Source organism: Pipistrellus kuhlii, unplaced genomic scaffold, assembly GCF_014108245.1.
Source record: "Pipistrellus kuhlii isolate mPipKuh1 unplaced genomic scaffold, mPipKuh1.p scaffold_m20_p_6, whole genome shotgun sequence".
Lineage (NCBI taxonomy): Eukaryota > Metazoa > Chordata > Mammalia > Chiroptera > Vespertilionidae > Pipistrellus > Pipistrellus kuhlii.
Window position 1 is genome coordinate 53,211,717 of NW_023425562.1, and position 24,747 is coordinate 53,236,463.

The following is a 24,747-nucleotide window of genomic DNA, read 5'->3' on the forward strand; positions in this document are numbered from 1 at the left end:
AGCCTGGCTAAGTAGAGGGTGACCCATCACATGATGGAATCCTTTACATCTGTTAAAACGATGATGCTGAGCAGTTTTTCATAAAGGTGCTCCTTTTAACTGCTCTTTCTTGGGTTTCACAGACAAATACATTTTGGGAAAAATCTGGGATGACAGAATCAAAAGTATTTCTTTACTGCAGGGGAAAAAAAACAGGGATTAAGCAAGGGAAGACGTAGAATGCCTCCACTTTAGGCTGGTTTGACCGGGGACCCTTATTATATTGGAAAATCCCAAGGAGCCAGTATTCCAATGAACTTTTTGGGAAATACTGATGTACAGTTATAGGCATAGAGAATGAGGTTAAACAAAAGGCAAAGTAAGAAAAGAAAATTCTAGAACTGTGCATATAACATGACCCATTTATAAAGGTGTATATATTATAAATGGTTTTTTTAAACTTATTTCTAATTTTATTTGTATTCAATGTCAGGAAAGCCAAAATTCTGATAGTGCTTTGAGTGGAGAGAATATGAGTGACTGATTGATTGATTTCCCAATTTTTATCCTGAAAAATTCCCAACTTAGAGAAAGATTGCAAAAATAATACATTGAGCCTTTCTGATTTGGCTCAGTATATAGAGCAGCAGCCTACAGACTGAAGGGTTTGATTTTGATCAAGGGCATGTACCTCAATTGCAGGTTCAATCCCTGGCCCTGGTTGGGGCACATGCAGGAGACAACCACTCAATGTGTCTCTCTCACCATTGATGATTCTATCTCTCTCCCTCCCTCTCCCTTCCTCTCTGATATCAATTAAAAAATATATATTTTTAAAAACCCTCTATTAAAAAAAAAGAATATATTGAACACTCTTCATACTTAATTTAATTCACTCAGTTATTACACACATATATCTGCTGTTTCAAGCCACCTGAGAATTAGCTACATACATCATAACACTTTGTTCCTCAAAACTGTACTCAGATACATCTCCTAAAAACAAGGATATTCTCCTATATAACCAAAATTCAATCATCACACTCAGGAATCTATCTTTATAAAAGCCTAAACTATCCTTATGACAGGTCAACTGAATGATAGGTCGACCGTTCGCTATGACGGGCACTGACCACCAGGGGGCAGATGTTCAATGCAGGAGCTGCCCCCGGTGGTCCGTGTGCTCCCACAGCCAACCTCCCACAGCAGGTTGGCCCCGATAGATCCACCCGTGCACAAATTCATGCACCGGACCTCTAGTTGGATGTAAATTTAATACTATTATCTAAAATATTCAAATTCTGCCGAATCCAGTTTGGCTCAGTGGATAGAGCGTCAGCCTGCGGACTGAAGGGTCCCAGGGTCGATTCCGGTCAAGGGCATGTACCTTGGTTGTGGGCACATCCCCAGTAGGGGGTGTGCAAGAGGCAGCTGATAGATGATTCTCTCTCATTGATGTTTCTAACTCTCTATCCGTCTCTCTTCCTCTCTGTAAAAAATAAATAAAATATATTTAAATAAATAAATAAAATATTCAAAATCCTTTATATTCTAATTTCCCCAATAATGCTTTTATAGCTCCACCCCACACAACCCAGGATCTAGCCAAGAAATGCACATTGCAGTCAGTTACCATTATCACTTTACTTTCCGGGTTATGAATAATTTTTTTATTTTTACTTTTCTTGAGTATTTTCTAATGGGCATGGAACACTTTTGTTAAGAATAAAAACAGGAGTCAAAATAGCTGGACTGTGGCTATGAAATTCCAAAGTCACATTCTGGGTCCCCATGAATGTGGCAGCCTTCCCACCCACAGGGCTGGGCGAGGGAAGCCAGCTGTCCTCCTCAGCATGGGGGAGAGCTGGGGACAAGCCCCCTTCTTTCTACAAGATTCTGAATCTTCAGGAGTCAACATGCAGGCCTGGAATAAGATCCTGTGAAAAGTTAGCCCCCTTCTTACCTGCACAGGCGGGGGGCCCTGGGGCATCGGTTGGTCCAGGGATGTGAAAGCTGACATGGCAGACATGAGCACATCATCGCTCACCAGGATGTTCCCCTGCACCAAGGTCTGGATCAGCGGGGATGGGGGCACTGTGATGTACGTGGAGATCTGGGGGCGAGGGGGAGCGGGAGGGGGAGGGAGGGAGGGAAGGAGGGAGGGGAAAAGAGAAGCATGAACATGTGTGAGGCTCTGGAAAGAAGCAGAGAGCAGGATGCAAAAGATCTGGGTTCCGAAGTCCCACAGAACTAAATTCCATTTCCACCTCTCTGCTACTCTCTGCTGCTGTGTGATCCTGAGCAAGTCACTCCACCTCTCTGAACCTCCATTTCCCTATCTATCAAATGGGAGGAGTAAGTCATACCTCCCTGTAAGGCATATAACCTACGACCCAGAAATAACACTTCCGGCATCTATCCTAGAGAAGTACACATGTCCACAGGGAGTTCATGAACATGAGTATTCTGCACAGGGTTGTTTCTTTTAATTCAATGGATTAAAAAGTACAATACAAGTTGGTCCGAAGGTTGTGGGTTATTGTTAAGCTGATTAAAAAGTACAATACAGTCATGAGTAGAATACTGTATTGAATACAGATAAAAAGTATTGCATAGGCCCGGAGCAGCCGGGTCTGGTGCAGCCAGGCCCGGAGCAACAGCTGCCAGGCTGGGAGCAGCTGCCAGGCTGGGAGCGGCCAGGCCCGGAGCAGCCAGGTCGGGTGTGGCCAGGCCCGGAGTAGCAGCTGCCAGGCTGGGAGCGGCCAGGCCCGGAGCAGCCGGGTCATGTGAGGCCAGACCCGGAGCAGCGGCTGCCAGGCTGGGAGCGGCCAGGCCCAGAGCGGCTGGGCCCGGAGCAGCAGTAGCCAAGTCCAGAGCAACTAGGTCGGGAGCAGCAGTGACCAGACCAGGAGCAGCTGGTTGTGGAACGAACCAGAGCAACAGAGGCCAGTCCCGGAGCAGCCAGGCCCGGAACAGCTCGCTCCTCGCCTGCCCCTGCCCCACGGCTGCCTCTCAGACATGGCTGGAAACTTTTGCGGGAACTTGAGGGTCTGCTGAATCAAGTGATGAAGGCTTAGATCTGGATGTGTTGAGTTAGTATAGCGCTGGGGTGTTGATCTGTGAGTGCCTTGGGTGGGGCCTGGATGAGGCAGGTTGACCTATTTGGAAATGTCTTTTGTGTGAAGTGTATCATTGGGCATGTGGAGGTATTATTGATATGAGAAAATGCTAAGTAACTGATTTACTATCTGAAAAGGGATTTACTATCGGGGAAAGGGAGGGAGGAAGAGACTGAACATAAACTGTGCACCTATAAATGAGGACAATGGGGGATGGGAAGGGGGCGGAGGGTGGGGTGGGAACCTGGTGGAGGGGGGAAGAAATGAGGAACCTTTGTAATAATATGAACAATAAAGATTGATTAAAAAAAAAAGTATTGCATAAAAAATCAAATTATATAATAACACGTACATTATGTACTTTTATTTTTAAAAATAGAAAATAATATTGTATAATTCAAAGAATACAATTCAAAGAATACTTAAATAAATATGCCAATGTATCTTAAAAGGTGAGGAGAATACTATCAGTTGTTAGCTGGGGACAGGGAGAGGAATAGTGCCAAAGAGGCCTGGACTTGTAACATTTTTGTACAAAGAAGGGAAACATGTATTGCTTTCAAACAAGAGAATGAATAATAAAAATGATAATATGCTCTCACGTTAGCAGTGAGGATGAGAGGCAGATCTTATAAAAGAGTGTCAAACCTGCCATGGCTGCTCCTGTTAGTAGGTGGAAAGGATATTGTGTTTTGTTTACCTGTTGCTTTTCTTTTCTAATTTTTATTTATTGATCTGAGGGAGAGAGAAAGAAGCATCAGTTTGTTGCTTCTCTTACTTATGCATTCTTTGGCTGGTTCTAGTGTGTGCTCTGACTGGGGACCAAGCCTTTGCATCAGGATGACACTCGAACCAACTGAGCTACCTGTCAGGCCAGTTGTTGGTGTTCTGAAGTTATTTTCTCTGCCCAGGACTGAAAGAATTTTCCCTCTCCTTTTATTGGGGGAAGAAAAAAAAAGGTGTGTGTGTGGGGGATATTTTCTGATAACTAAACTCATATTCAAAGAATAAGAAAAAAAACTGTGTTCAGTGTTTTATGTCTGTAGCAACTTGAAAAATTTCAGTCTACATATCCTATGGGCCTGGGCATGAAGGCTTTCGTTTTGATGACAAGAATTACAAATACTACAAGAAAGGAAGATAATATTTTAAAGAAATGAGGAGGAAGTCAGGGAATTTCGACTCCTTGACCTGGCATCCGGAGACATGCCCAGCTCCCTTTATGGAGATTCTTTAAGCCCTAAGGCAGCGGTCGCCAATCTTTCAGACCTCACAGACCACCAGGGGTCCGCGGACCACCGGCTGGTGACCACTGCCTTAAGGAATCCCACCCTGGGTGTCTTTGCTCCAGACTGTGTACCTGACTGAGGACTCTAGAAACTTCTCCAGACACCTCCAGCCAGGCCCTCTCCCCTGTCCTCCAGAGTTGTGTATCTGTCTGCATCTGCACAGCGGCCTCCACATAAAAGTCTAATGGGCAACTCAAATCCAATATGTCTGGCTGGACTCCTAACATCCCCTCCACTCTTCTCCTAGCCGTTTCCCCATATGGGCTAATGGCAACTCCAACTTTGGGGTCACCCTTGACTCCTCTTGACCTCACACCTCACATTCAATTTATCCACAAGCTCTTCAAAATAATCTCATCCTTCTCACAGCCTCTACCACTACCACCCTGATCAAGCCACCACCCTCTGCCTGGATTTGTACAACAGTCTCCTATTGTACAATGGTACAATATAGTCATGGATATTGACTCTGGCTTTCTCTCTTGACTGCCATTAAACTCTGTTCTCTCTACAGCATCCAGTGTGACCTAGTTAAAGTGTAAATCAGACCTTATCCCTCTTCTGCTCAAAACCCGGCCCCCGCCCCAATGGCTCCTATTTCTCAGAATAAAAATCCACAAGTCCCACATGATCTACCAAAATCCCCTGTTTGCCTCTCTGAGCTTATCATCTCCAACCCTCCTCCTCACTCATTCAGACCCAGCCACTCTCACCTCCTTGCTGTTCCCAGCACACAACTGCCTCAGGGGCTTTGCACTTGCTGATCACATATCCTGGAATACTCTTCCCCAAAATGGTTGCTAGATTCGTTCTCTCATCTCTGCTCAAATGTCAATTATTCACAGAGCCTACCCCAAGCACCATACACAAAAATGGCAAAAACTCCTACCCTTGTCAGGACATCCTCTGTCCCTCTGCATTTAACATCCTGAAAAAAGTATATCTCTACAAATCTGTTTGGGTGCTGTCTGTCTCCCTCGAATCCATGAGGGCAGTGACTTGGTCTGTTTGTCCATAACCACTGTACCCCTAACGCCTGCACAGTGCCTGACACACAGTGGGTACTCAAACCCTTCCTCCCCCCCAAACCTTGCTGAATGGATGAATAAAGAATTGAATGGGTACCTGGCGATTCGTGGGAGGCGGGGCCTGCGGGACTGCTGTGGGTGCTGCGGAAGGCGTGTAGATGCTGTTGGTGGCCAGTGACACTGTGGCCAGGGGCGGGGCATTCCCCTGGCACTGTTCCCGCTTGTGCGTCATAAACGCCGGCAGTGAGTTGAACTGCTTCTTACACTTCCCGCAGAGAAAGACGTCCTCATCATCTAGGGGTCACACCACACAGCAGCAGGAGGAGAAAAACAAAAGAAAAGCAATAAAGGAGCAGGTACCACAGTGAGAAGTGGGAGGAGACCTGCATGTGGGCCAGGAGGACAGCACTCGAACAGCATTCTGTGGCTGCATGTGCATGAGTCAAGTGCCAATTTTGTGCTTCCTAGGAGCTTTCAAAACCACACAGGCACCAACAGGAGGATGCCCGCTGTGCACGAAGGTATCAAAAAATTAGATTCAAGGAACAGTAAAGAGGGTTCGCTTCAAAGTTGAGAACTTCAGAATCTTTACCCTGCCTCAGTTTATTCATCAGCTGCCAAATGGGTCACATGATCACACTCCTCTGTGGCTTTGCATCCAGTTTTCACCTGCCAAGCTGCCTCACTCAGGCCAACTCATTCTACGAGGCTCAGCTCAGCTGTCACTTCCTCTAGGAAGCTTTCCTAAAGCAGTGGCCACAGTGCCTTCTCACATCACACATTTCTCATCACCACCAGACTGCGAGACCCCAAGGGAAAAAAATATGTCTTACTTTTCACCGTAAGTACAGTATCTCCTGGGCACATAGGAGGCCCTCAGTGGATGTTTGCTGAATGAATTAAAAAGTAAATGAATGATTAGCTACTTAACATGACCCATGACTGAGGGCCTACCACAGGCCACTCACTGTGCTAAGCACTTGGCATGTTGTGGCAGAAATGACAACTTGTCACTCAATATTCACTTCCAATACAAACTGCAGTGTGAAACACGGCTGTCTAGTTAAAGACTGTATTTCCCAGCCTTCTTTGCAGCTAGATATGTCATGTGATCTACTGAACTCTGACCAATAGGATAAGACCAGAGGTATAGTGTCTATGCAACTTCTCCTTAAAAGGAAGGAGTATGACTTACACTTCCATCTTTCTTCCTGTCATGTTGGCTGGAATGTGGAAATGAAAGTGAGAGGCTGGAGCAACCATCCTAGGCAGCATGTTGAGAATGGTACAGCCACAAGAAAGGAATCTGGGTCTCACCACGTCCACTCCAAATGCCCATCAGTACTCCATATAACAGAAAAATAAACTTTAATCTTGTATAAACTAAAACAGGTAGAATAAAATGTTCCCCAAAATTGTTCGATTGAGTTAGTCAAGCCAGAACTATGGCAGTTATTAATAGATAGCTATAGAACAATGGCCCAGGAATTAACCTGACTTCTCTTATCATTTTTGTTATTGTTGTTATGGAGGATACTCTCTCCATAGGTTTTCAGAGGGAGTGAAAGGGAGGAAAGAAGGGAGAGAAAGAGAGAGAGAAACATGGATGTGAGAGAGAAACATTGACTGATTGCCTCCTGCACACACCTGACCGGGGGTGGGAAATGAACCTGCAATCCAGGTATGTGCCCTCAACCGGGAGTCAAACCTAAACCCTCAGTGCATGTGCCAATGCTCCAACCACTGAGCCACATCGGCCAGGGCTAACCTGGCTTCTTTTAAGTTGTTTTTTAGATTTAAAGCCAAGCCACAAACCCTAGAGACAAACTCGATACCTGGTTGGAAAAGTCCCTTCCTGCATCCCAGAGCAAGTCTTGCACAATCCCAGAATGCCTTGCTTTACTGACACGTGCTCAGACTTCAGTGGGTCCCCAGCATTCTTACAAAGGAGGAAGCCAGCCAACCTACACTACGGTGGGTTAACCCCTGAAACTTCTGTGTTCCCAGGAATAAAACTCCCCACGCCCCACATTTGGGATGCAGAACCTGGGACCCTCTCTCAGTGTTCTTACCCCTGCAGAGCCTCAGTAAATCTGCCTTTGCTTTTATCAGTGTTCCTGGTCTAAATTCTCATATATCAGGAGAATAAGAACACAAAATCATTGATAACAAAACCACAAGAAACTTGCATTTCTTATTTATAACAGCTACAAAAGTATTCCCAGTATCCTCACCAGATTCCTATGGGGTAGGACTATTATCCCCATCTCACAGCTGTGAAAACTCGGACACAGAGAGGTTAACTCACTTGCCCAAAGACACAGAGCCAGGAACAAGGATTCAAACCCAGCTGTGTATCTCTCTGTTCCCAACATGGCTCCCAAGCACTCAACTCTGTTTGTGGAGTAAATAACTGAACACAGACTCCCAGAGGCTCTAACACCTGCCCCGTGTGGCTCAGCTGGTTGAGGGGAATCCCGTGCACCAAAAGGTCGCTGGTTCAGCTCCTGGTCAGAGCACAAGCCCTGGTTGTGGGCTCGATCCCTAGGAGGCACCCCGTCCATGTTTCTCTCTCTCTTTCTCCCTTTCCCTTGCTCTCTCTCCAAAATCAATAAAAACACATTTAATAATAATAATAAAAAAAAAAGAACTTCTCTGTCTTAGGGGCCTGGCCTGTAAGTTGGAGTCAGACTCATCCCGTCCTTTCCATAGAGGGGAGGCTGAGAAAGGACTTCTGGACCAAAGGCACAGACACTGCTAAGCAGCAGGTCGCCTGGTGTCACGACCCCCGCATTCACTAGCGATGGAGAGAGGGTGTTCTCAGGGCGGAGCAGAAAAAGGCATGAGCCTGAGCATCCTGCCTGGGAGGAGGGGGAGAAGGTTCGGACACCAGAGTGGGCGGTCCACTCCCACATCCCCTCCTGAGAACCACTTGTTTTTCACTGGTGAACCCTACAGATACTCACCCAGCGGCTGGATAGCAGGGGGTGCATTGACACTCGGGCCTGTTGGATCAGGGACTGCTCCTTGACCATCCAACAGCGACTGGACAGCCAGGACGGTCTGGTTGTCCATTCCTGAAAAAATAAAAGCAACCTCTTTGGAAGGTGGGCCGAGCACCCTGCTCTGACATCACCTTTACAAGCCAGACCCACTGAAAGCCCCTCCCCCCTGCAAAGACAGCTGATGGTGCCGATATACATGCTCTCCTACTTCCACGGCAACAGAACCCAAGACTTTGGCCAAAAGCGAGGCTCCAGAATAAAGATTACACTTCCCAGCCACTCCTGCAGCCTCTCCTGGAATGTTTAAGTTCTGGCCAATGGGGTGCATGTGGCACTTTCTGGGAAATTTTCTTAAAAGCTGCCTGGTATTCGACTCCTTTATTGTCCTATCCTCCATCTGCTTCCTAAAATAAGAATCCCAGGTCAGGAGGACAAGGGCCATGCCCCAGGGCAAAGCAAAAATGTGGAAAAATCCTGGGCCTCTGAGAATCTTGCAGAACACAGTCACCCTCCTACCTCTGGACTGTCTTCCTCCGAACTCCCATATGTGAGAAATGAACTTCTAGCCTATCTAAGCCACTGATAGGTTGTGCTGCTCTCTCTTTTTTTTTTTTTTTTTTTTTTAATATATTTTATTGGTTTTTTACAGAGAGGAAGGGAGAGGGATAGAGAGCTAGAAACGTCAATGAGAGAGAAACATCGACCAGCTGCCTCCTGCACACCCGCCACCGGGGACGTGCCCGCAACCAAGGCACATGCCCCCGACCGGAATCGAACCCAGGACCCTTCAGTCCCCAAGCCGACGCTCTATCCATTGAGCCAAACCGGTTTCGGCTGTGCTGCTCTCTTAATCATGGCTGGATCTAATCCTAAACAATACAGCTCCTCTGAAAATCACCAAGCCTTCCCTGTCCACACCCCACAAACCCCACAAATCTGTTTGCACTTGGGTAACCTTACCTCCCATTTTCCAATGCATGCTTGTCTTTTTTGTTCCTCAGTAAATAGCATAATCTTACTTTGTAGTCAGGGGACTCTTGAAAAGCAGACTATTTCCATGTTTTCCAACTGTTGAGGTTCACAGTAGTAAACCTGTCCAGCCATGTCACTAGCTGGAGGGCAGGCCTCGTCGCTCCTCAACCTATCTCCTCTCCCCACTCTCATTTCCATTCCTTCAGCAAATCTAGCCTTCTCTGTCTCCTAAACACCACTCAGGTTCACTTTCTCTCCAGCCCCACAGCTGTCCTTTGGGCCCACACCACCATCAGTTCTCAGCAGGACAACTGCAGTCATCTCATTCACCTTCCTGCTGCTCTTCTGGCCCCCTCAGAGGGGCCGGGTGAACTTTATAAAACATGTATCACATTGTGTTGCTCCCCTGCTGACAATCCTTTCTTAGCTCCACTGTGAATCCAGATAAAGTTCACAAGCCTCCTCTCTAGCTGCTCACCCATGTGAACTCCTGTGAATCCCTGCAAGACCTCTCTCACCCCAGAGCTTTGCAAATAACAGTCCCCACTGCCCAGGTCATCCCACTGCCCAGGTCATCTCTAGATCCCCACAGTCCTGCTGCCCTCCCCCTAGCCCAGCATGCATCACACTGTCCTAAGAACTGATATTTTCTTTAATTTATTCGTCACTCAATACACAAACACATTCTTGCAGTAAAAATTCAAACACTGATGAACGCCATGGGACCTAAGAGAAAGCAGGCCTCACCCCATCCTATTGCGGCCCCACCCCGCCATCCGAGAGAACCACCACCGACCCTGGCCCTCCACGTCCATCACCATCAGAGCCGTGATGCCAGCTGAGGTTGTTTTCCTTTACCGTTTGTCTTTTTTGTAAGGTAATTCGATACTGATAGATTAAATAAAGAGAAGGTAGACGGAGACAGGGATGGCAGGACACACACGGGCTTTATTGGAGGGAAGGGTACCCCTGCCGGCTGCTTCCAGGGAGAGGGGCGGAAGAGAGGGATGGGGCTTAGGGCACTCAGCACACGCTGATTAGTGATTAGGGACCTAGGGACTTAGGAATCGGGGGCTTAGGGTATTTGGCAGGTGCTGATTGGTGCTGGTTCAGAGCTCAGGAATGTCTGGCTGCAGGTGGGGTTTACGTCTGTCCATCAACTAGAGCAGTGTTTCCCAAACTTCTCTCATGACGAGAATCACCTGGTGGAGTTGTTAAACTACAGATTCCTGAATCCTAACAAAGTGCTCTAAGCACTAGTTAAGTATACAATTTTACCTACATGTTCCCAAAAATTCTAGTTTAGCACTTCTTAGTTGGGATTCAGGAATCTGTATTTTAACAATTCCACCAGGTGATTCTCGTCATGAGAGAAGTTTGGGAAACACTGACCTAGAGGAAGAGAGGATCTATCGTATACTTGCTCACTGTATCATTTCTCTCTGTTCTCCACTGGACTATGGGACAGGGACTGCCTGGTTCAAAGAGTAAATGGGGGGAGGGGTTACACCCTATATCATGGGAGAACTCCAATCCTCCAAGAAGTGAAGGCACATGGCTGAGATCTCCGGGGGGTGGGGGAGGGATGGGTTGCAGCGCTCAAGGCCTCAGCCACATACCATGAGTCCGGCCTACTTTCAGTCTGCACTCTGTGCGTATACTCATCCTACCACACCCCTCCAAGAACACTTGTGGGTCTGCACCCCCACCCCCACCTCTCCCAACATCAACTCTATGCCATGAGCCTGAAGGCGCTGAGGCTTCCTCCCCGTTTCCAGTCGGCTCTCCGCGTTTGCTGCCTCCAAAGCTCACCATCCCCTGTGCCTGAGGCCCACTCCCATTTTAGGATCTTGCAGAGCCCAGGACAGTCAGTCGGTGCCCAGTTGTCTGCTGGGGTGGGCCTGGGACACCACGTCCCAGCCAAGCACACCTTTGGCGCCCATCCTTTCTTGGTCTTAGTAGTTTGTAAAACTCGGCATCCCCGAGACGGTGCATAAAATAGGCGCCTGGTGTTTGCTGGGCCTATTTTATGCACCAAGTCCCGGCATTGCACGCAGGAGGCACCTATCCTTTCCTGATCTGAAGTGAGACTTTGTCACAGCGTGAGGCTCAACCCGAGTTCACGGTCAGACGCCTGCTGGCTTGGCAGCTCCGGTCGCCGAGGCCCTCCCGTCCCATAAAAGCTCCCACCCCGCGGTCCGCAGGAGGCGGCCGCCCTCTCCCGCGGCTGCAGGCCCGGCGGCCCCACCCTCCGGCTGTTCCCTCCAGCAGCCGCCCGGCCGCCGCAGCAGGTGCCGTTCCGGCCCGGGGCCCCCTCCCCGCCGGGCCAGCCTTCCCCCGGCTGTTCCGGGCCCAGGGCTCCCTCCCAGGGCTGCCTCTGTCCCGCTGTTCCGGCCCCGAGGCCCGCCCGCCCCGGAGCCTCCTCTCCGCCGCGGTCCGGGTGGAGGCTCCCGCCAGGCCCGGCTCCGCGGCTCTTCCCGCCCGCGCCCCTCCCCCGGCTGTTCCGCCCGGCGCCCTCCGCCCGCGGCCGCCGCGCGCCCTGGGCCCCGCGCTGCGAGGGCGCGGCGGGAGGGGGCGCGGCGCGGAACAGCCGCTTCCCACGCCGCCGCCGCCGCTCACCCTCCAGGGCCTCGAAGATCGTCTGCGCCATCTTGGAGCCGCCGCCGCCGTCGCCGCCGCCACGGGAGCCCAAGCGGGGCCACGCGAGCATTGTGGGAGCCGCGGCGGCGGCGGCGGCGAGGTCGGGGCCGCCAGGGGGCGCCCGGGAGCCGCCGCCGAACCCCCAGTCCTGGAACCTGGCCATGGCCCGGGCAACGCCAGCCTCCCGGGCGCCCCGGCTCCGCCTCGAGGATCCAGTCACCGGAGCGTGTGGACCCCCATCCCCGCCTGATTTGATTTGAATCCCCCAACTTTGCACACCGTCCCGCCGCCGCCGCACTAGACCTGACTCCAACTCTGTGGCGCACACATGTCTCCACGGCAACCCAGACCTTATTCCCACTGCACACAGGCATCCCCCACTTTTGCAACCCCCTCCCCACCTCACCCGGACCACCCAGTTCTGTCCCAAGGACCCCCAGGGGACACAGGGCCCCTGCCCCAACTGTGCAACAGAGTCCCCCCCCTTGTCCTAGACTGCTCATCCCCCGCCCGCAGAGAGCCCTGTCTCTGCCCCGGGGAAGCCACTGTGGCTCCCGGCTCAGCCTCTGAATCCCTCGTCATCCCGGAATTCACCAATGGCCATCGCCTAACCCCCTCCCCATCCACACCTTTTGGGATCTCCATTTCCTCTTCACACAGACCGCCATCCCTGCCTCTCGGTGACCCCATTTCTGTCATATAAACCCCCAATACCCGCTTCTGCACCCTCCGGCCCAGCCCCATAGAGAGCCCATTCAGATCTCACAGGGGCACCCCTGCCCGGTCTTCAGACCCTCACGAGGGCTCACTATACACTGAGTCTTAGACAGCAATGTCTCCGGGAAGGCAGCGGTGCTTTCCCATGGAGTTGGGGGTGGGAGGAGCAAGACAAGCACGGAATCTTTAAAATTATTTAATTATAGCCGGGACCGGTTTGGCTCAATGGATAGAGCGTCGGCTTGGGGACTGAAGGGACCCGGGTTCGATTCCGGTCAAGGGCGTGTGCCTTGGTTGCGGGCATGTCCCCGGTGGGGGGTGTGCAGGAGGCAGCTGATCGATGACTCTCTCTCATCGATGTTTCTAACTCTCTATCTCTCTCCCTTCCTCTCTGTACAAAATCAATAAAATATATTAAAAAAAAAAAGACTTATAAAATTATTTAATTATAAGGTGTGTATTTAATGACAAGGTGTGATAGTGGTTTCAAAGAAGTACACTTGGATGAAAAGAAAGAGTTGGGGTGTGTATGGGATGGGGGGGGGGGGGACGACAGGGAGAGCCCATCAATTGTGATTTCTCTCATGAGCCAAATCTTCCAACTGGGCTACCACAGATTTATCTTTATGTGTTTTCATTATATTTTAGCCTTATCCAAAACAATAATAAAAAAAAATCACAATTTTTATTTTCTTATATTTACTAAATAAATGTATGACTCCTAAAAGTAATATATATATATTCTCATTTGTTCAAAACTCCTCTGTCCTTCTGGAACACTACCAGCCCCTGTTCCTGTTAAATTGCCTTACAGACCCTCTGCTTATGTTATGGGCATAAATGAATATTGGGGACCAGCCATAATTATAAGAAATACCATAGGCCCGGTGCACGAAATTTGTGCACTGGGGGGGGGGGGTCCTTCAGCCCCGCCTGTACCCTCTTGCAGTCCAGGAGCCCCGTGATTGATTGCCCCACAGAGGGAGGTCCCGCCCACCTCCACCGGCCGGTGGTCTGGGCCTCCCTCTGCAGGGTGATGGTGGTCCAATGGCGCCTCACCACCACCACCACCAATTGCATTGCTGTGTCCACCTTGGCCACAGCAGTCAGTGCTGGGTTGCTGTGGCACCTGTGACCCGGGAGAGACCGAGAGGTCAGCAGTTCATCCTGCTCTCCAGTCCCCGCCCACCCGAGCCTGCCGCGTGCACAGCCTGGCGTTCGGTTGTCCATTCTTTCGTTTTGGATGTCACGGACCAAAATATATATAATATTTTATATATTAGGATTAAGCACGTTCTGTTACCATAATAGTCCTGTTCTGATTAGAGAAAGTACATTCTAATGTGGCTAAGAGCTGTCCGCTCTGGGATATGGGAGCTAACATCACAATGCAGTCCATCCTCTTTTCTGAGCGCTGCTATCCGTTGTGGAAAGATTTACAACCTCGTGGCTGAAATCTCGTTCCGGAGACACCCACACTTTATAACCTCCAGCCCCTATTGCCTGTAATCTGGTCTGGAACCCAGGAGTGCCCGCTGGTTGCAAATGCCCCCAACCTCCCACCCACCCACCCAGCCTGCATGACTTGTACTGTCCCCACGCCTGTAATCCCTACATCCCCCATAATCTTTGCCCTTCTAACCAATATAAGCAGCTGGCTTATGGAAGGCTGCCGAGCAGATTCTTGTGGATGACCTGCTGCTCTCCCACGCTGCCGGCAGTATTGGAATAAATGCTCATATATGATTCAACCCTGTCCCTGCTTAATCGGCTGAAGAAGTGACAAGCAGCCTGGACCCCTTGGTTGTCCAGTCACACTTACACATGCTTATTTCTACCAGTTAACTCTCCATCCTGCCCTGAACATTACCCCTGTGCCCCACACTGCTACCTTCTTCCCCTTCCAATCTCCCCCTTTGCACAGTGAGTCCTGAGCAAATGTCCCTCACAGAGAACCCACCCTCCTACCAGACTCCATGCCCCACTCTCTCTTCTGGGAGCTAGGCCTCACCTCAAGCCCGAAAGCCCCCTTCTCACTGCCTCTCTGGCAGGAATAAGGCCGGTGTTCCCTCCTTCCTATCTTTCCTTTAACATCCCATTGACCCAATGGCCTCAGATTCTCATTATCTCTCCTCTGTAAGAATGTTTCCATATAACTGTTCTTTTTAAAAACATTACTCAATATATTAGTACAGTCATGTTAATTTTATTAAAAATCTTTACGGGGTGCCTATTGTGTGCTAGGAGGGACAGATCCATAAACAAGAAGACAGAAATCTTTGCCTTCATGGAGTCATAGTTTAGCAAGCAAGATGGGCTGTAAACAAGAAAAAAAAAATTACATGACTTCAAATAATGTTGGGGGGCATAGAGGAGCCTCCTTTAGGAAGGGTGATTGGGGATGGCTTTTTTGAGGAGGTGGACCTGAGAAATGAGATGGAGTCAGACGGAGAAAAGGGAACAGAGGCCTCAAAAGAACAGAGAGGTCTCTTGGGCAACTGCAAAGGCCCTAAGGTCAGAATGAAAGGAGTCCAAGGCCTGTAAAAGGAGTAATAGGGTAACGAGTGAGGTATGGGTACAGGGGGATGAGGGAGGAGAGATGGACAGGGCCACTGGGAGGCACTGGACAGCAAACAGTTCTACCAACACAAGCCTTGGCAGCTTCCCTCATATTTTTATATATCCAAGTGCATGTACAAATAGTTGATTTTTATCTGCTCTTCAGACATTTCTCTTGCTGTTCTCTCTTGTCAAAATGTCATCTACCACCCTTGGAACAACAGAAGCTTGGCTTCTTGCCTCCTCTAAGAAGCTCTCCCTCGTGTCCTTCGTTGAGGTCCCATCCCTCCCTAGCTGTTCGAGTTTCTTGGCACTACCCCTCATGCGATAATCTTTAGCCCTTGGAAGTTTGACTTTCTCTACCCCCTCAACAGGGGGCCCTCTTAGCCGAGGAGGTCCTTCATCCCTTCTGGTTGGTACCAGGTCCTGGCACAGAGGTAACCTGGGAAATATGCTTGTTGACTGATTACCCTATGGAAAACTGAATGAGCTTACAGGGAGGTTCTCCAGGCAGGCTTGTCCTGCTTCAAACTTTTTTTTTTTTAAGTTTTATTTTATTTATTTATTTATTTATTAATATATTTTATTGATATATTTTATTGATTTTGTACAGAGAGGAAGGGAGAGAGACAGAGAGCTAGAAACATCGATGAGAGAGAGTCATCGATCAGCTGCCTCTTGCACACCCCCTACTGGGGATATGCCCGCAACCAAGGTACATGCCCTTGACCAGAATTGAACCCGGGACCCTTCAGTCCCCAAGCTGACGCTCTATCCATTGAGCCAAACAGGCCTCGGCCTGCTTCAAACTTTTGACTCCTTATCTCCATCTCTTCCAAAATGTATCAGTTCCATGTCCCATTCCCTCAGGGCTAGCTGGTTGGCACTGAACCTAATCCAATAATAGCTTAGAGACTCTTAGAGTAAATAATGTAGAAATTACAGGCGTAGAGCCAAACAGGGAGGCGGGGACATTTAAGAAACTTCCAGCCGAAACTGGTTTGGCTCAGTGGATAGAGCATGGGCCTGCTGACTGAAAGGTCCCAGGTTCAATTCCGGTCAAGGGCATGTACCTTGGTTGTGGGCACATCCCCAGTAAGGGGCGTGCAGGAGGCAGCTGATTCATGATTCTCTCTCATCGATGTTTCTGGCTCTCTATCTCTCTCTCTTCCTCTCTGTAAAAAATTAATAAAATATATTAAAAAAACAAAAACAAAAACAAACTTCCAGCCGGACCAGTTTGGCTCAATGGATAGAGCGTCGGCTTGGGGACTGAAAGGTCCCGGGTTCGATTCTGGTCAAGGGCATGTACCTTGGTTGCGGGCATATCCCCAGTGGGGGGTGTGCAAGAGGCAGCTGATTGATGACTCTATCTCATTGATGTTTCTAACTCTCTATCTCTCTCCCTTCCTCTCTGTATAAAATCAATAAAATATATTTAAAAAACAAACAAACAAACAAAAAAAACTCCCAGTGTCCCCCTCCACAATGATTGAGTGCTCCAGCCACTCCAAAAATGTGAACTTCTGGAGGAGGATCCAAGATGGCTGCTCGGGTAGACACCTAACCGCAGCAGCACACAACAATTTCAATGGAATACAACTAAAATGTAGAGTGGACATTGCCCAGAGCTACAGGTAGTCGACTGACTGAAAATTCTACAACAAGAAGGAGAGAGAAAACCAGAAGGAAAATCAGAGGAGCTGAAAAATCCTAAGGTACTGAGACATGCTGCGCGCTTGCACGCACGCGCGCGTGGAGAGGTCACAGCCGGAGGGGAGGAGAGGGCTGGGTGCTGCCTGGCGTGCCCTAGAAGGACCCCCAGCCTGGGCTGAACCCCCGAACCGGCAGCGCTGAGCCCCAGTTATGGGCCAGACCCTGGGGACCCAGGCTCGGGCAGGGGGAGACGGGGCTGTGAGGCGGAATCCCAGGGGAGCAGCGAAAAGCAGGGCTCCCGGAGTCGCGCGCACATTGTGCGCAGAGGACAGAATGTTGACTCTGATGCTGGATTCCCCTGGCGGGAAAAAACAAAACCTCCAGCGGTGCTGAGCCCCACTCCCGACTGCTCTGAACCCCAGTTCTAGGCCAATCCCTGGGGACCCAGGCTCAAGCAGAGGGAGACGGGGCTGTGAGGTGGAGTCCTGGGGGAGCGGCGAAAAGCGGAGCCCCCAGAGTCGCGCACATTGCGCGCAGAGGACAGTCTGTTGACTCTGATGCTAGACTCCCCTAGCGGGAAGGAGAAAAAAAGCTCCAGACTGGAGGAATGCAACAAGGGGCAGGAGCCCCTGCCAGACACCAGCCAGCTGGGCACCAGCAAGGAGCCGGGTGACGGGGCCCCCAGGGGGGGGGGGGTTGCCCCTGGGCCTTCGACCGCTGAGCGCAGGCCACAGAGCCAAGGCCGGGAGCTGCTTCCTGGGCGGCGCCGACCCCAGCAACAGGCTGAAGCAGCACAGGAGCCCGCGGAGAACAAAGGGGCGCCACAGGCCAACCTGCTGAGCTTCCAGGACAAGGAGGAAGAAACTGAAGAAGTTTTCAATGTGAAGAAATCAAGTGAGAGCAAAAGATAGTAAAATTACTTAAGAAAGAATATAAAGAAGATCTTGAAAAATTGAAGACTAAGTCAGAACTCAACTCAGCAGCCAACATTGCAACATAAATGTGTTTTAAAAAAATAAATAAATAAGGACAGAATGTTGGAATGGCGGCAGCCAGGCCTAGAGTGGCCAGGCACAAGGCGGTGGCAGCCGGGCCTGGAGCAGCAACAGCCAGGCCCCAGAGCAGCAGCAGTCAGAACCAGAGCAGCAACAGCCAGGCCTGGAGCAGCCAGACCTGGGGCAGTGGCAGCCAGGCCTGAGGCGGAGGCGACCAAGCCCAGGGTGGCCAGTCCAGGAACACCCAGACCCGGAGTGGCCGGGCCTGGAGAAGCCGGGTCGGGAGCAGCCAGACCCAGAACATCAGCAGCCAGGCCGGGAGCTGCCAGGCCCGGAGCGGCAGTGGCCAGACCCGGAGCAGCTGGTTGTGGAACGGACCAGAGCAACAGAGGCCAGGCCCGGAGCATCCAAGCCCAGAACAGCTCGCTTCTCGCCTGCCTCCGCCCCAAGGCTGCCTCTCAGACATGGCTGGAAACTTTTGGGGGAACTTGAGGGTCTGCTGAATCAAATGAGGAAGGCTTAGATCTGGATGTGTTGAGTTAGTATAGCGCTGGGGTGTTGATCTGTGAGTGCCTTGTGTGGGGCCTGGATGAGGTTGGTTGATCTATTTGGAAATGTCTTTTGTGTGAAATGTATCCTTGGGCATGTGGAGGTATTATTGATTTGAGAAAATGCTAAGTAACTGATTTACTATCTGAAAAATTTAAAGTTCTGAAAGTTTAAGGTCTCTTGCCAAAAAGAGGTTTTAAAGCTAACACCTTAATTTTAATGGAGAAAGGGGAGGACAAGCCCTTTTCATCCAGAACAGGTAATCCAATTCCAACTGGAGCAGCAGCTATGTTTAAACAATGTGTCCGTTTACACTTGAATGGCTACACCTTTTGATAGCCTAAGGGCAAGTTTACATGTAAACAAGTTTGCTCTCAATTCCCAGGGCAGAAAAAAAACAAGGTTTAAAATTATTAGATTTTAAAATTTATTCTTAGAAGTGTAAAAGTTTATTAATTAAAAAAACAAAAAAACAAAAAAAAAAAAGGAGATTGAAAAACCTGATGAACAATAATAGCGGTTCATGGTAGTAGAGTCAGTGATATGGGAGGGGAGTGGACTGACTGTTCTCGGGGGAAAGGGAGGGAGGAAGAGACTGAACATAAACTGCACCTATGGATGAGGACAATGGGGGGTGGGGAGGGGGCAGAGGGTGGGGTGAGAACCTGGTGGAGGGGGGAAGAAAGGAGGAATCTTTGTAATAATATGAACAATAAGGATTGATTAAAAAAAAAAAAAAGAGTAAAGAGGACCTACAGAGGGATATCAAGGATGCATGGACACAGAGGAAATAACTATCAGTGAAAAGGTGACCATCTGCAAACCAAGGAGAGAGGCCTCAGGAGGAAGCAAACCTGCTGACATCTCAATTTTCCTCTTCCAGCCTCCACTGCTCCACAGTGGAAAAATAAAGCTCTGTTATAAAAAAAAAAAATAATAATAATAATAATAATAATAATAATAATAAAAAATGTGATCTTCCCTGTGGGAATAATGAGCAGCTTAAACCAGAAATCATGAGCAGTTTAAACCAGACTCCAGTTGTAAGGGAAAGAAAGGACATACAAAATAGAGCTTGTCCCTGACATCTTGTTAGATTTGTTGGTATTAGTAGGAGACAACAGAGCATGATGGTTATTGTGGGCTGACTAGTGTCCCCCAGAATCCGTATGTTGACAACTTACATGATGATATTCTAGTACCTCATTAGTGACCATATTTGATGATAGGACCTTTAAAGAGACAATTAATATTAAAGGAGGTCATACAGGTGGGCCCTAATCCAATGACTGCTGTCCTTATAAAAACAGATTTGACAAAGTTGACTGAGAAGCAGTCATGTACTGACATGGTGAGAAGCTAGCCATCTGAAATTGAAGGAGAGAGGCCTCAAAAGAAACCAAACCTGCCTGCCTGGTTTGGCTCAATGGTTGAGCATTGACCTAAGAACCAGAAGGTCATGGTTCAATTACTGGAAAGGACACATGCTCGGGTTGCTGGCTTGATCCCTGGTATGGGGCATGCACGAGGTAGCCAATCAATGATTCTCTCTCATCATTGATGTTTCTGTCTCTCGCTCTCCCTCTTTCCCTTTCTCTGTGACACCAATATATATATATATATAGTTTTTTTTTTTTTAAGAAGCCAAACCTTTAAACACCTGGATCTTAGACTTTCCTTCAACTGTTCTCAGCATCAAGACAAACTTATCTGAACTCACTTGGAGCTAGTAGTGTGGGATATGTCATAGATTCTTATCACATGAAACTTTAGGGTGAAATACTTAGGGGGTCTCAGCTTCATGTCAGCAGGAAGTTCTCCCCACCGTGGCCAGGCCCTGGACTTTCACTTCTGTCCCTCTTGCTCTATGTAGCTAATGAACTGAAACTCACAGATTCAATATTGGCAAATGCCCTCATATCATAAATAGTTTTGGTCCTCCAACAATCCAATCTTTCTGTTAACTGGTTTTCAGTTTCCAACCAATAATTGACCTAGGCCAGTGGTCAGCAAACTGCGGCTGGCCAGCCACATGCGGCTCTTTGGCCTCTTGAGTTTTTAGCAAAGGCCAGCTGAGGAGTACCCTAATTAAGTTAATAACAATGTACCTACCTATATAGTTTAAGTTTAAAAAATTTGGCTCTCAAAAGAAATTTCAGTCGTTGTACTGTTGATATTTGGCTCTGTTGACTAATGAGTTTGGCGATTACTGACCTAGGCATTCCACAGGCTTTAATCATTTCAGTGTTTTTCAGAGGATATTTTAATATTTTATTTATTTATTTATTTATTATTTTTTAAAAAAACATATTTTATTGATTTTGTACAGAGAGGAAGGGAGAGAGATAGAGAGTTAGAAACATCGATGAGAGAGAGAGTCATCGATCAGCTGCCTCTTGCACACCCCCTACTGGGGATATGCCCGCAACCAAGGTACATGCCCTTGACCGGAATCGAACCCGGGACCTTTCAGTCCCCAAGCCGACACTCTATCCATTGAGCCAAACCAGTCTCGGCTAATATTTTATTTAATACTAGAGGCTCAGTGCACAAAATTCATGCACTGGAAGGGGGAGGTTGTCCCTCAGCTGGCCTGTGCCTTCTCACAGATCGGGAGCCCCATGATCAATAGCCCCAATGAGGTAGGCCCCACCCACCCGCTGCAGTCCTGCCACGGGGTAGCCTGGGCCTCCCTTTTTGGGGCAATCATGGAACCCCCTGAATGATTGATCACCCCCGCCAGCTGATAGCCTGGGCCTCCCTCTGAAGGGCAATCATGGGGTGATGGCCGTGCCCCCAACCAATTGCATCACACACGCCTTGGCTGGCGTGGTGCCCATGGGTGTCATAGCATGGTTATAGGGAAGGTTGTCCGGAAGATCATTCTGCTGTCTGGTCTAATTAACATATTACTCTTTTATTATTATAGATTACCACTATTTTCAAAGGAAGGGTTACCTGAATTAATCAGTCTACCATACTGAAAAAAGAGAAAGGAAGGGCAAAAAGAAAGAAAGAAATTCCAGTTTCAGTGATAAAATGGGCCCAGCATAATTTCTCCTTCACTGACCTCTGACATCATTCCATGACACTGATTCAGGCAGTAATATCAGAGATAGATAACACATGACCCGAGTACTACTAGTCAGTGCATCCCTATTTATCCAATGACAACTCCAGAGAGCAGCATCACACATAGATGTCACTGATCAATGCTCTGGAAGATGACAACCCAAACTACATTGTCTCAACAAGCAAATATTGGGCACGTACCATGTCCTCATTGCTGGGGTTGAAGCAGAAAACAAGACAAAAGAGTGAAAAATTCTAAGAAGAAAATAAAAAGAGCCCTAACCAGTTTGGTTCAGTAGATAGAGCATCAGCTTGTATCATAGATTCAAGGTTGCCAGTTTCTATTCCAGTCAAGGGCATGTACCTTGGTTGTGGGTGTTATGCCCAGACTTCGTGATCCCCAAGGACCACCAGGGAGCTGAGTCCGATGCAATAAGCAAAAGAGCCTTCACCATGCTAGCATAGGCTCCCCCACCCACGCCGGCAGCATGGCGGAAGAGAGTGAACTTCTCCCAGGCCAGGGGTTTTACTCCGGTCGGTGGTGATGTCACTGCCTTGGCTAACCCTGATTGGTTGGGTGAGGGCTAGGGATAACTCCGCGCTGTGGGGCAGAGTCGGGAGCTCATCCTCGCCCTGCCCTGCCCTTTCAGTGGGCACATCCCCAGTAGGGAGGGTGCAGGAGGCAGCTAATCGATGTTTCTGATGGACGTTTCTAACTCTCTATCCCTCTCCTTTCCTCTCTGTAAAAAAATCAATAAAATATATATTTTTAAAAGAGAATAAAAAGAGAATAATGTGTCAAAGAGTGGGGAGTGCTACTTTACATGGGATATCTAGGAAGATGGGATATCCTTCTCTGTAGAGGTGGCATTTGAGCTGAAACCTGAAGGTTGAGAAAGGCCAGCCGTGAGAAAAACTGGAAGTGATGCAAAGCAGGCAGGGAGATGGCCACTGCAGGGTGCTGGGAGCGTTTTTTTTTCTGTTTGTTTTTTGTTTCTGAATGCTCAAGAAACAGCAAGGAAGCCAGTTTGGCTGGAGAGGAACGAATGAGGAGGCAAGTGACACGACATGCGTTTAGTTAGGGAAACAGTGGCCAGCTTATACAGAATCTTGTCTTTAGAGTCATGGGAAGTGTTAGGTCCAGGTGGAAAAGAGCCAGACCAAGCCCTGACTGGTTTGGTTCGGTGGATAGAGCATTGGCCTGTGGACTCAAGGGTCCCAGGTTCAATTCCGATGTTTCTAACTCTCTCTCCCTCTCCCTTCCTCTCTGTAAAAAATCAAATATATATATATATATATATATATATATATATATATATATATATATATATATATATTGCCAAACCAAGAGACGTGAGAATTTAAGAAATTTTATTACATTCCCTCACAGGGCTGAGTCCAGTGTGTGGAATAGACTCTTTCTCTTTTTTTTTTAAATTTATTTTATTTATTTTTTATTTTTTTAATCAATCTTTATTGTTCATACTATTACAAAGGTTCCTCATTTCTTCCCCCTTCCGCCAGGTTCCCACCCCACCCTCCGCCCCCTCCCCACCCCCCATTGTCCTCATCCATAGGTGCACAGTTTATGTTCAGTCTCTTCCTCCCTCCCTTTCCCCGAGAACAGTCAGTCCACTCTCCTCCCATATCACTGACTCTACTAACATGAACCGCTATTATTGTTCATCAGGTTTTTCAATCTCCTTTTTATTTTATTTTTTTAATTAATAAACTTTTACACTTCTAAGAATAAATTTTAAAATCTAATAATTTTAAACCTTGTTTTTTTTCTGCCCTGGGAATTGAGAGCAAACTTGTTTACATGTAAACTTGCCCTTAGGCTATCAAAAGGTGTAGCCATTCAAGTGTAAACGGACACATTGTTTAAACATAGCTGCTGCTCCAGTTGGAATTGGATTACCTGTTCTGGATGAAAAGGGCTTGTCCTCCCCTTTCTCCATTAAAATTAAGGTGTTAGCTTTAAAACCTCTTTTTGGCAAGAGACCTTAAACTTTCAGAACTTTAAATTTTTCAGATAGTAAATCAGTTACTTAGCATTTTCTCAAATCAATAATACCTCCACATGCCCAAGGATACACTTCACACAAAAGACATTTCCAAATAGATTAACCAACCTCATCCAGACCCCACACAAGGCACTCACAGATCAACACCCCAGCGCTATACTAACTCAACACATCCAGATCTAAGCCTTCCTCATTTGATTCAGCAGACCCTCAAGTTCCCCCAAAAGTTTCCAGCCATGTCTGAGAGGCAGCCTTGGGGCGGAGGCATGGAATAGAGTCCATGTGTCAAACACAAGGCCCGCGGGCCAAATCCGTCCTGCCAGGCCTTGCAATGTGGCCCGCACCGCGCTGTCATCACTGCACTCCGCTGCGTTTCCATCACAATGACAGTTTATGACTGTTCAGTAAACCATTCGGCCCGAGATTTAGGCTGGATTTTAGATTTTGGCCCCTTCTCTGATTGAGTTCGACACCCCTAGAATAGACTCTCTTATAGAGGGTAGATGTATGCAATATAAGGTCAGGATGACAAAGGGGAGAGCATGAGTCAGTCAAGGCAGACAAGGGAGGAGAGTGCATGGGTCTGTTAGGCAGAGAGGAGTTCTTATCTTTCTTCTGCAGGTGCCAAACTAGGGGGAAAGGCTTATAACAATATATATTTCAGAAAACACGTCCAAGCAGGAGAGATTAGGGGTAGTTCTCCCTTACAGGAAGGAGTTCGGATTTTAAAAAAGAATGGAAAACCTTGGTGGTGCCAAGTGATTTGCGCTCAGAAAAGATCGCTAGGATCCCTGTTACTCAATTAAAACTGTCATGTTGTGTAAAGCTGGCTCCTCCCAGTGTCACCATTCCAACTTTCGGGAGGGGGAGAACAGGCGGCGGCCCCTCTTTCGAAACTTTGCAAACTTAACAGGTGACACACCTCCTTCCAGACCCAAAGGAACACGCTATCTGATTGGACAAACCCAGCGGCGTTTCTGACATTCCTTAGGTCCAGTTGGGCGGGGCCCAAGGTTACAAGCCGTCCTTTTCAGCCAATCAGATTTCTCTTCGGGAGAGTGCGTGAGTCTTGTGAGGTGCGTGCGCCCTATGGCTGGGTCTTCATATCTGAGTGACAGAAGACGCAGCCTATGAGCGTGA

The 24,747-nt window shown here is 48.4% G+C and overlaps 1 protein-coding gene across 3 annotated transcripts in view; it reads right to left on the minus strand.

Annotated features, from left to right (window-relative positions):
* The window catches only part of ZNF341 (zinc finger protein 341), a 42,246-nt gene extending 30,092 nt beyond the window's left edge, over positions 1-12,154 (minus strand). The window contains exons 1-4 of one of the 3 annotated variants that reach the window (XM_036417543.2): positions 12,012-12,154; positions 8,382-8,492; positions 5,513-5,709; positions 1,943-2,092 (exon numbers count right to left, since the gene is read on the minus strand). In XM_036417543.2, the coding sequence (XP_036273436.1) occupies positions 1,943-2,092; positions 5,513-5,709; positions 8,382-8,492; positions 12,012-12,102 (549 nt within the window). In that variant the 5' untranslated portion in view covers positions 12,103-12,154. The remainder of the gene's footprint in view (positions 1-1,942; positions 2,093-5,512; positions 5,710-8,381; positions 8,493-12,011) is intronic. The other 2 variants (XM_036417546.2, XM_036417547.2) reach the window with 2 other exon arrangements.
* Between the last annotated feature and the right edge of the window lie 12,593 nt (positions 12,155-24,747).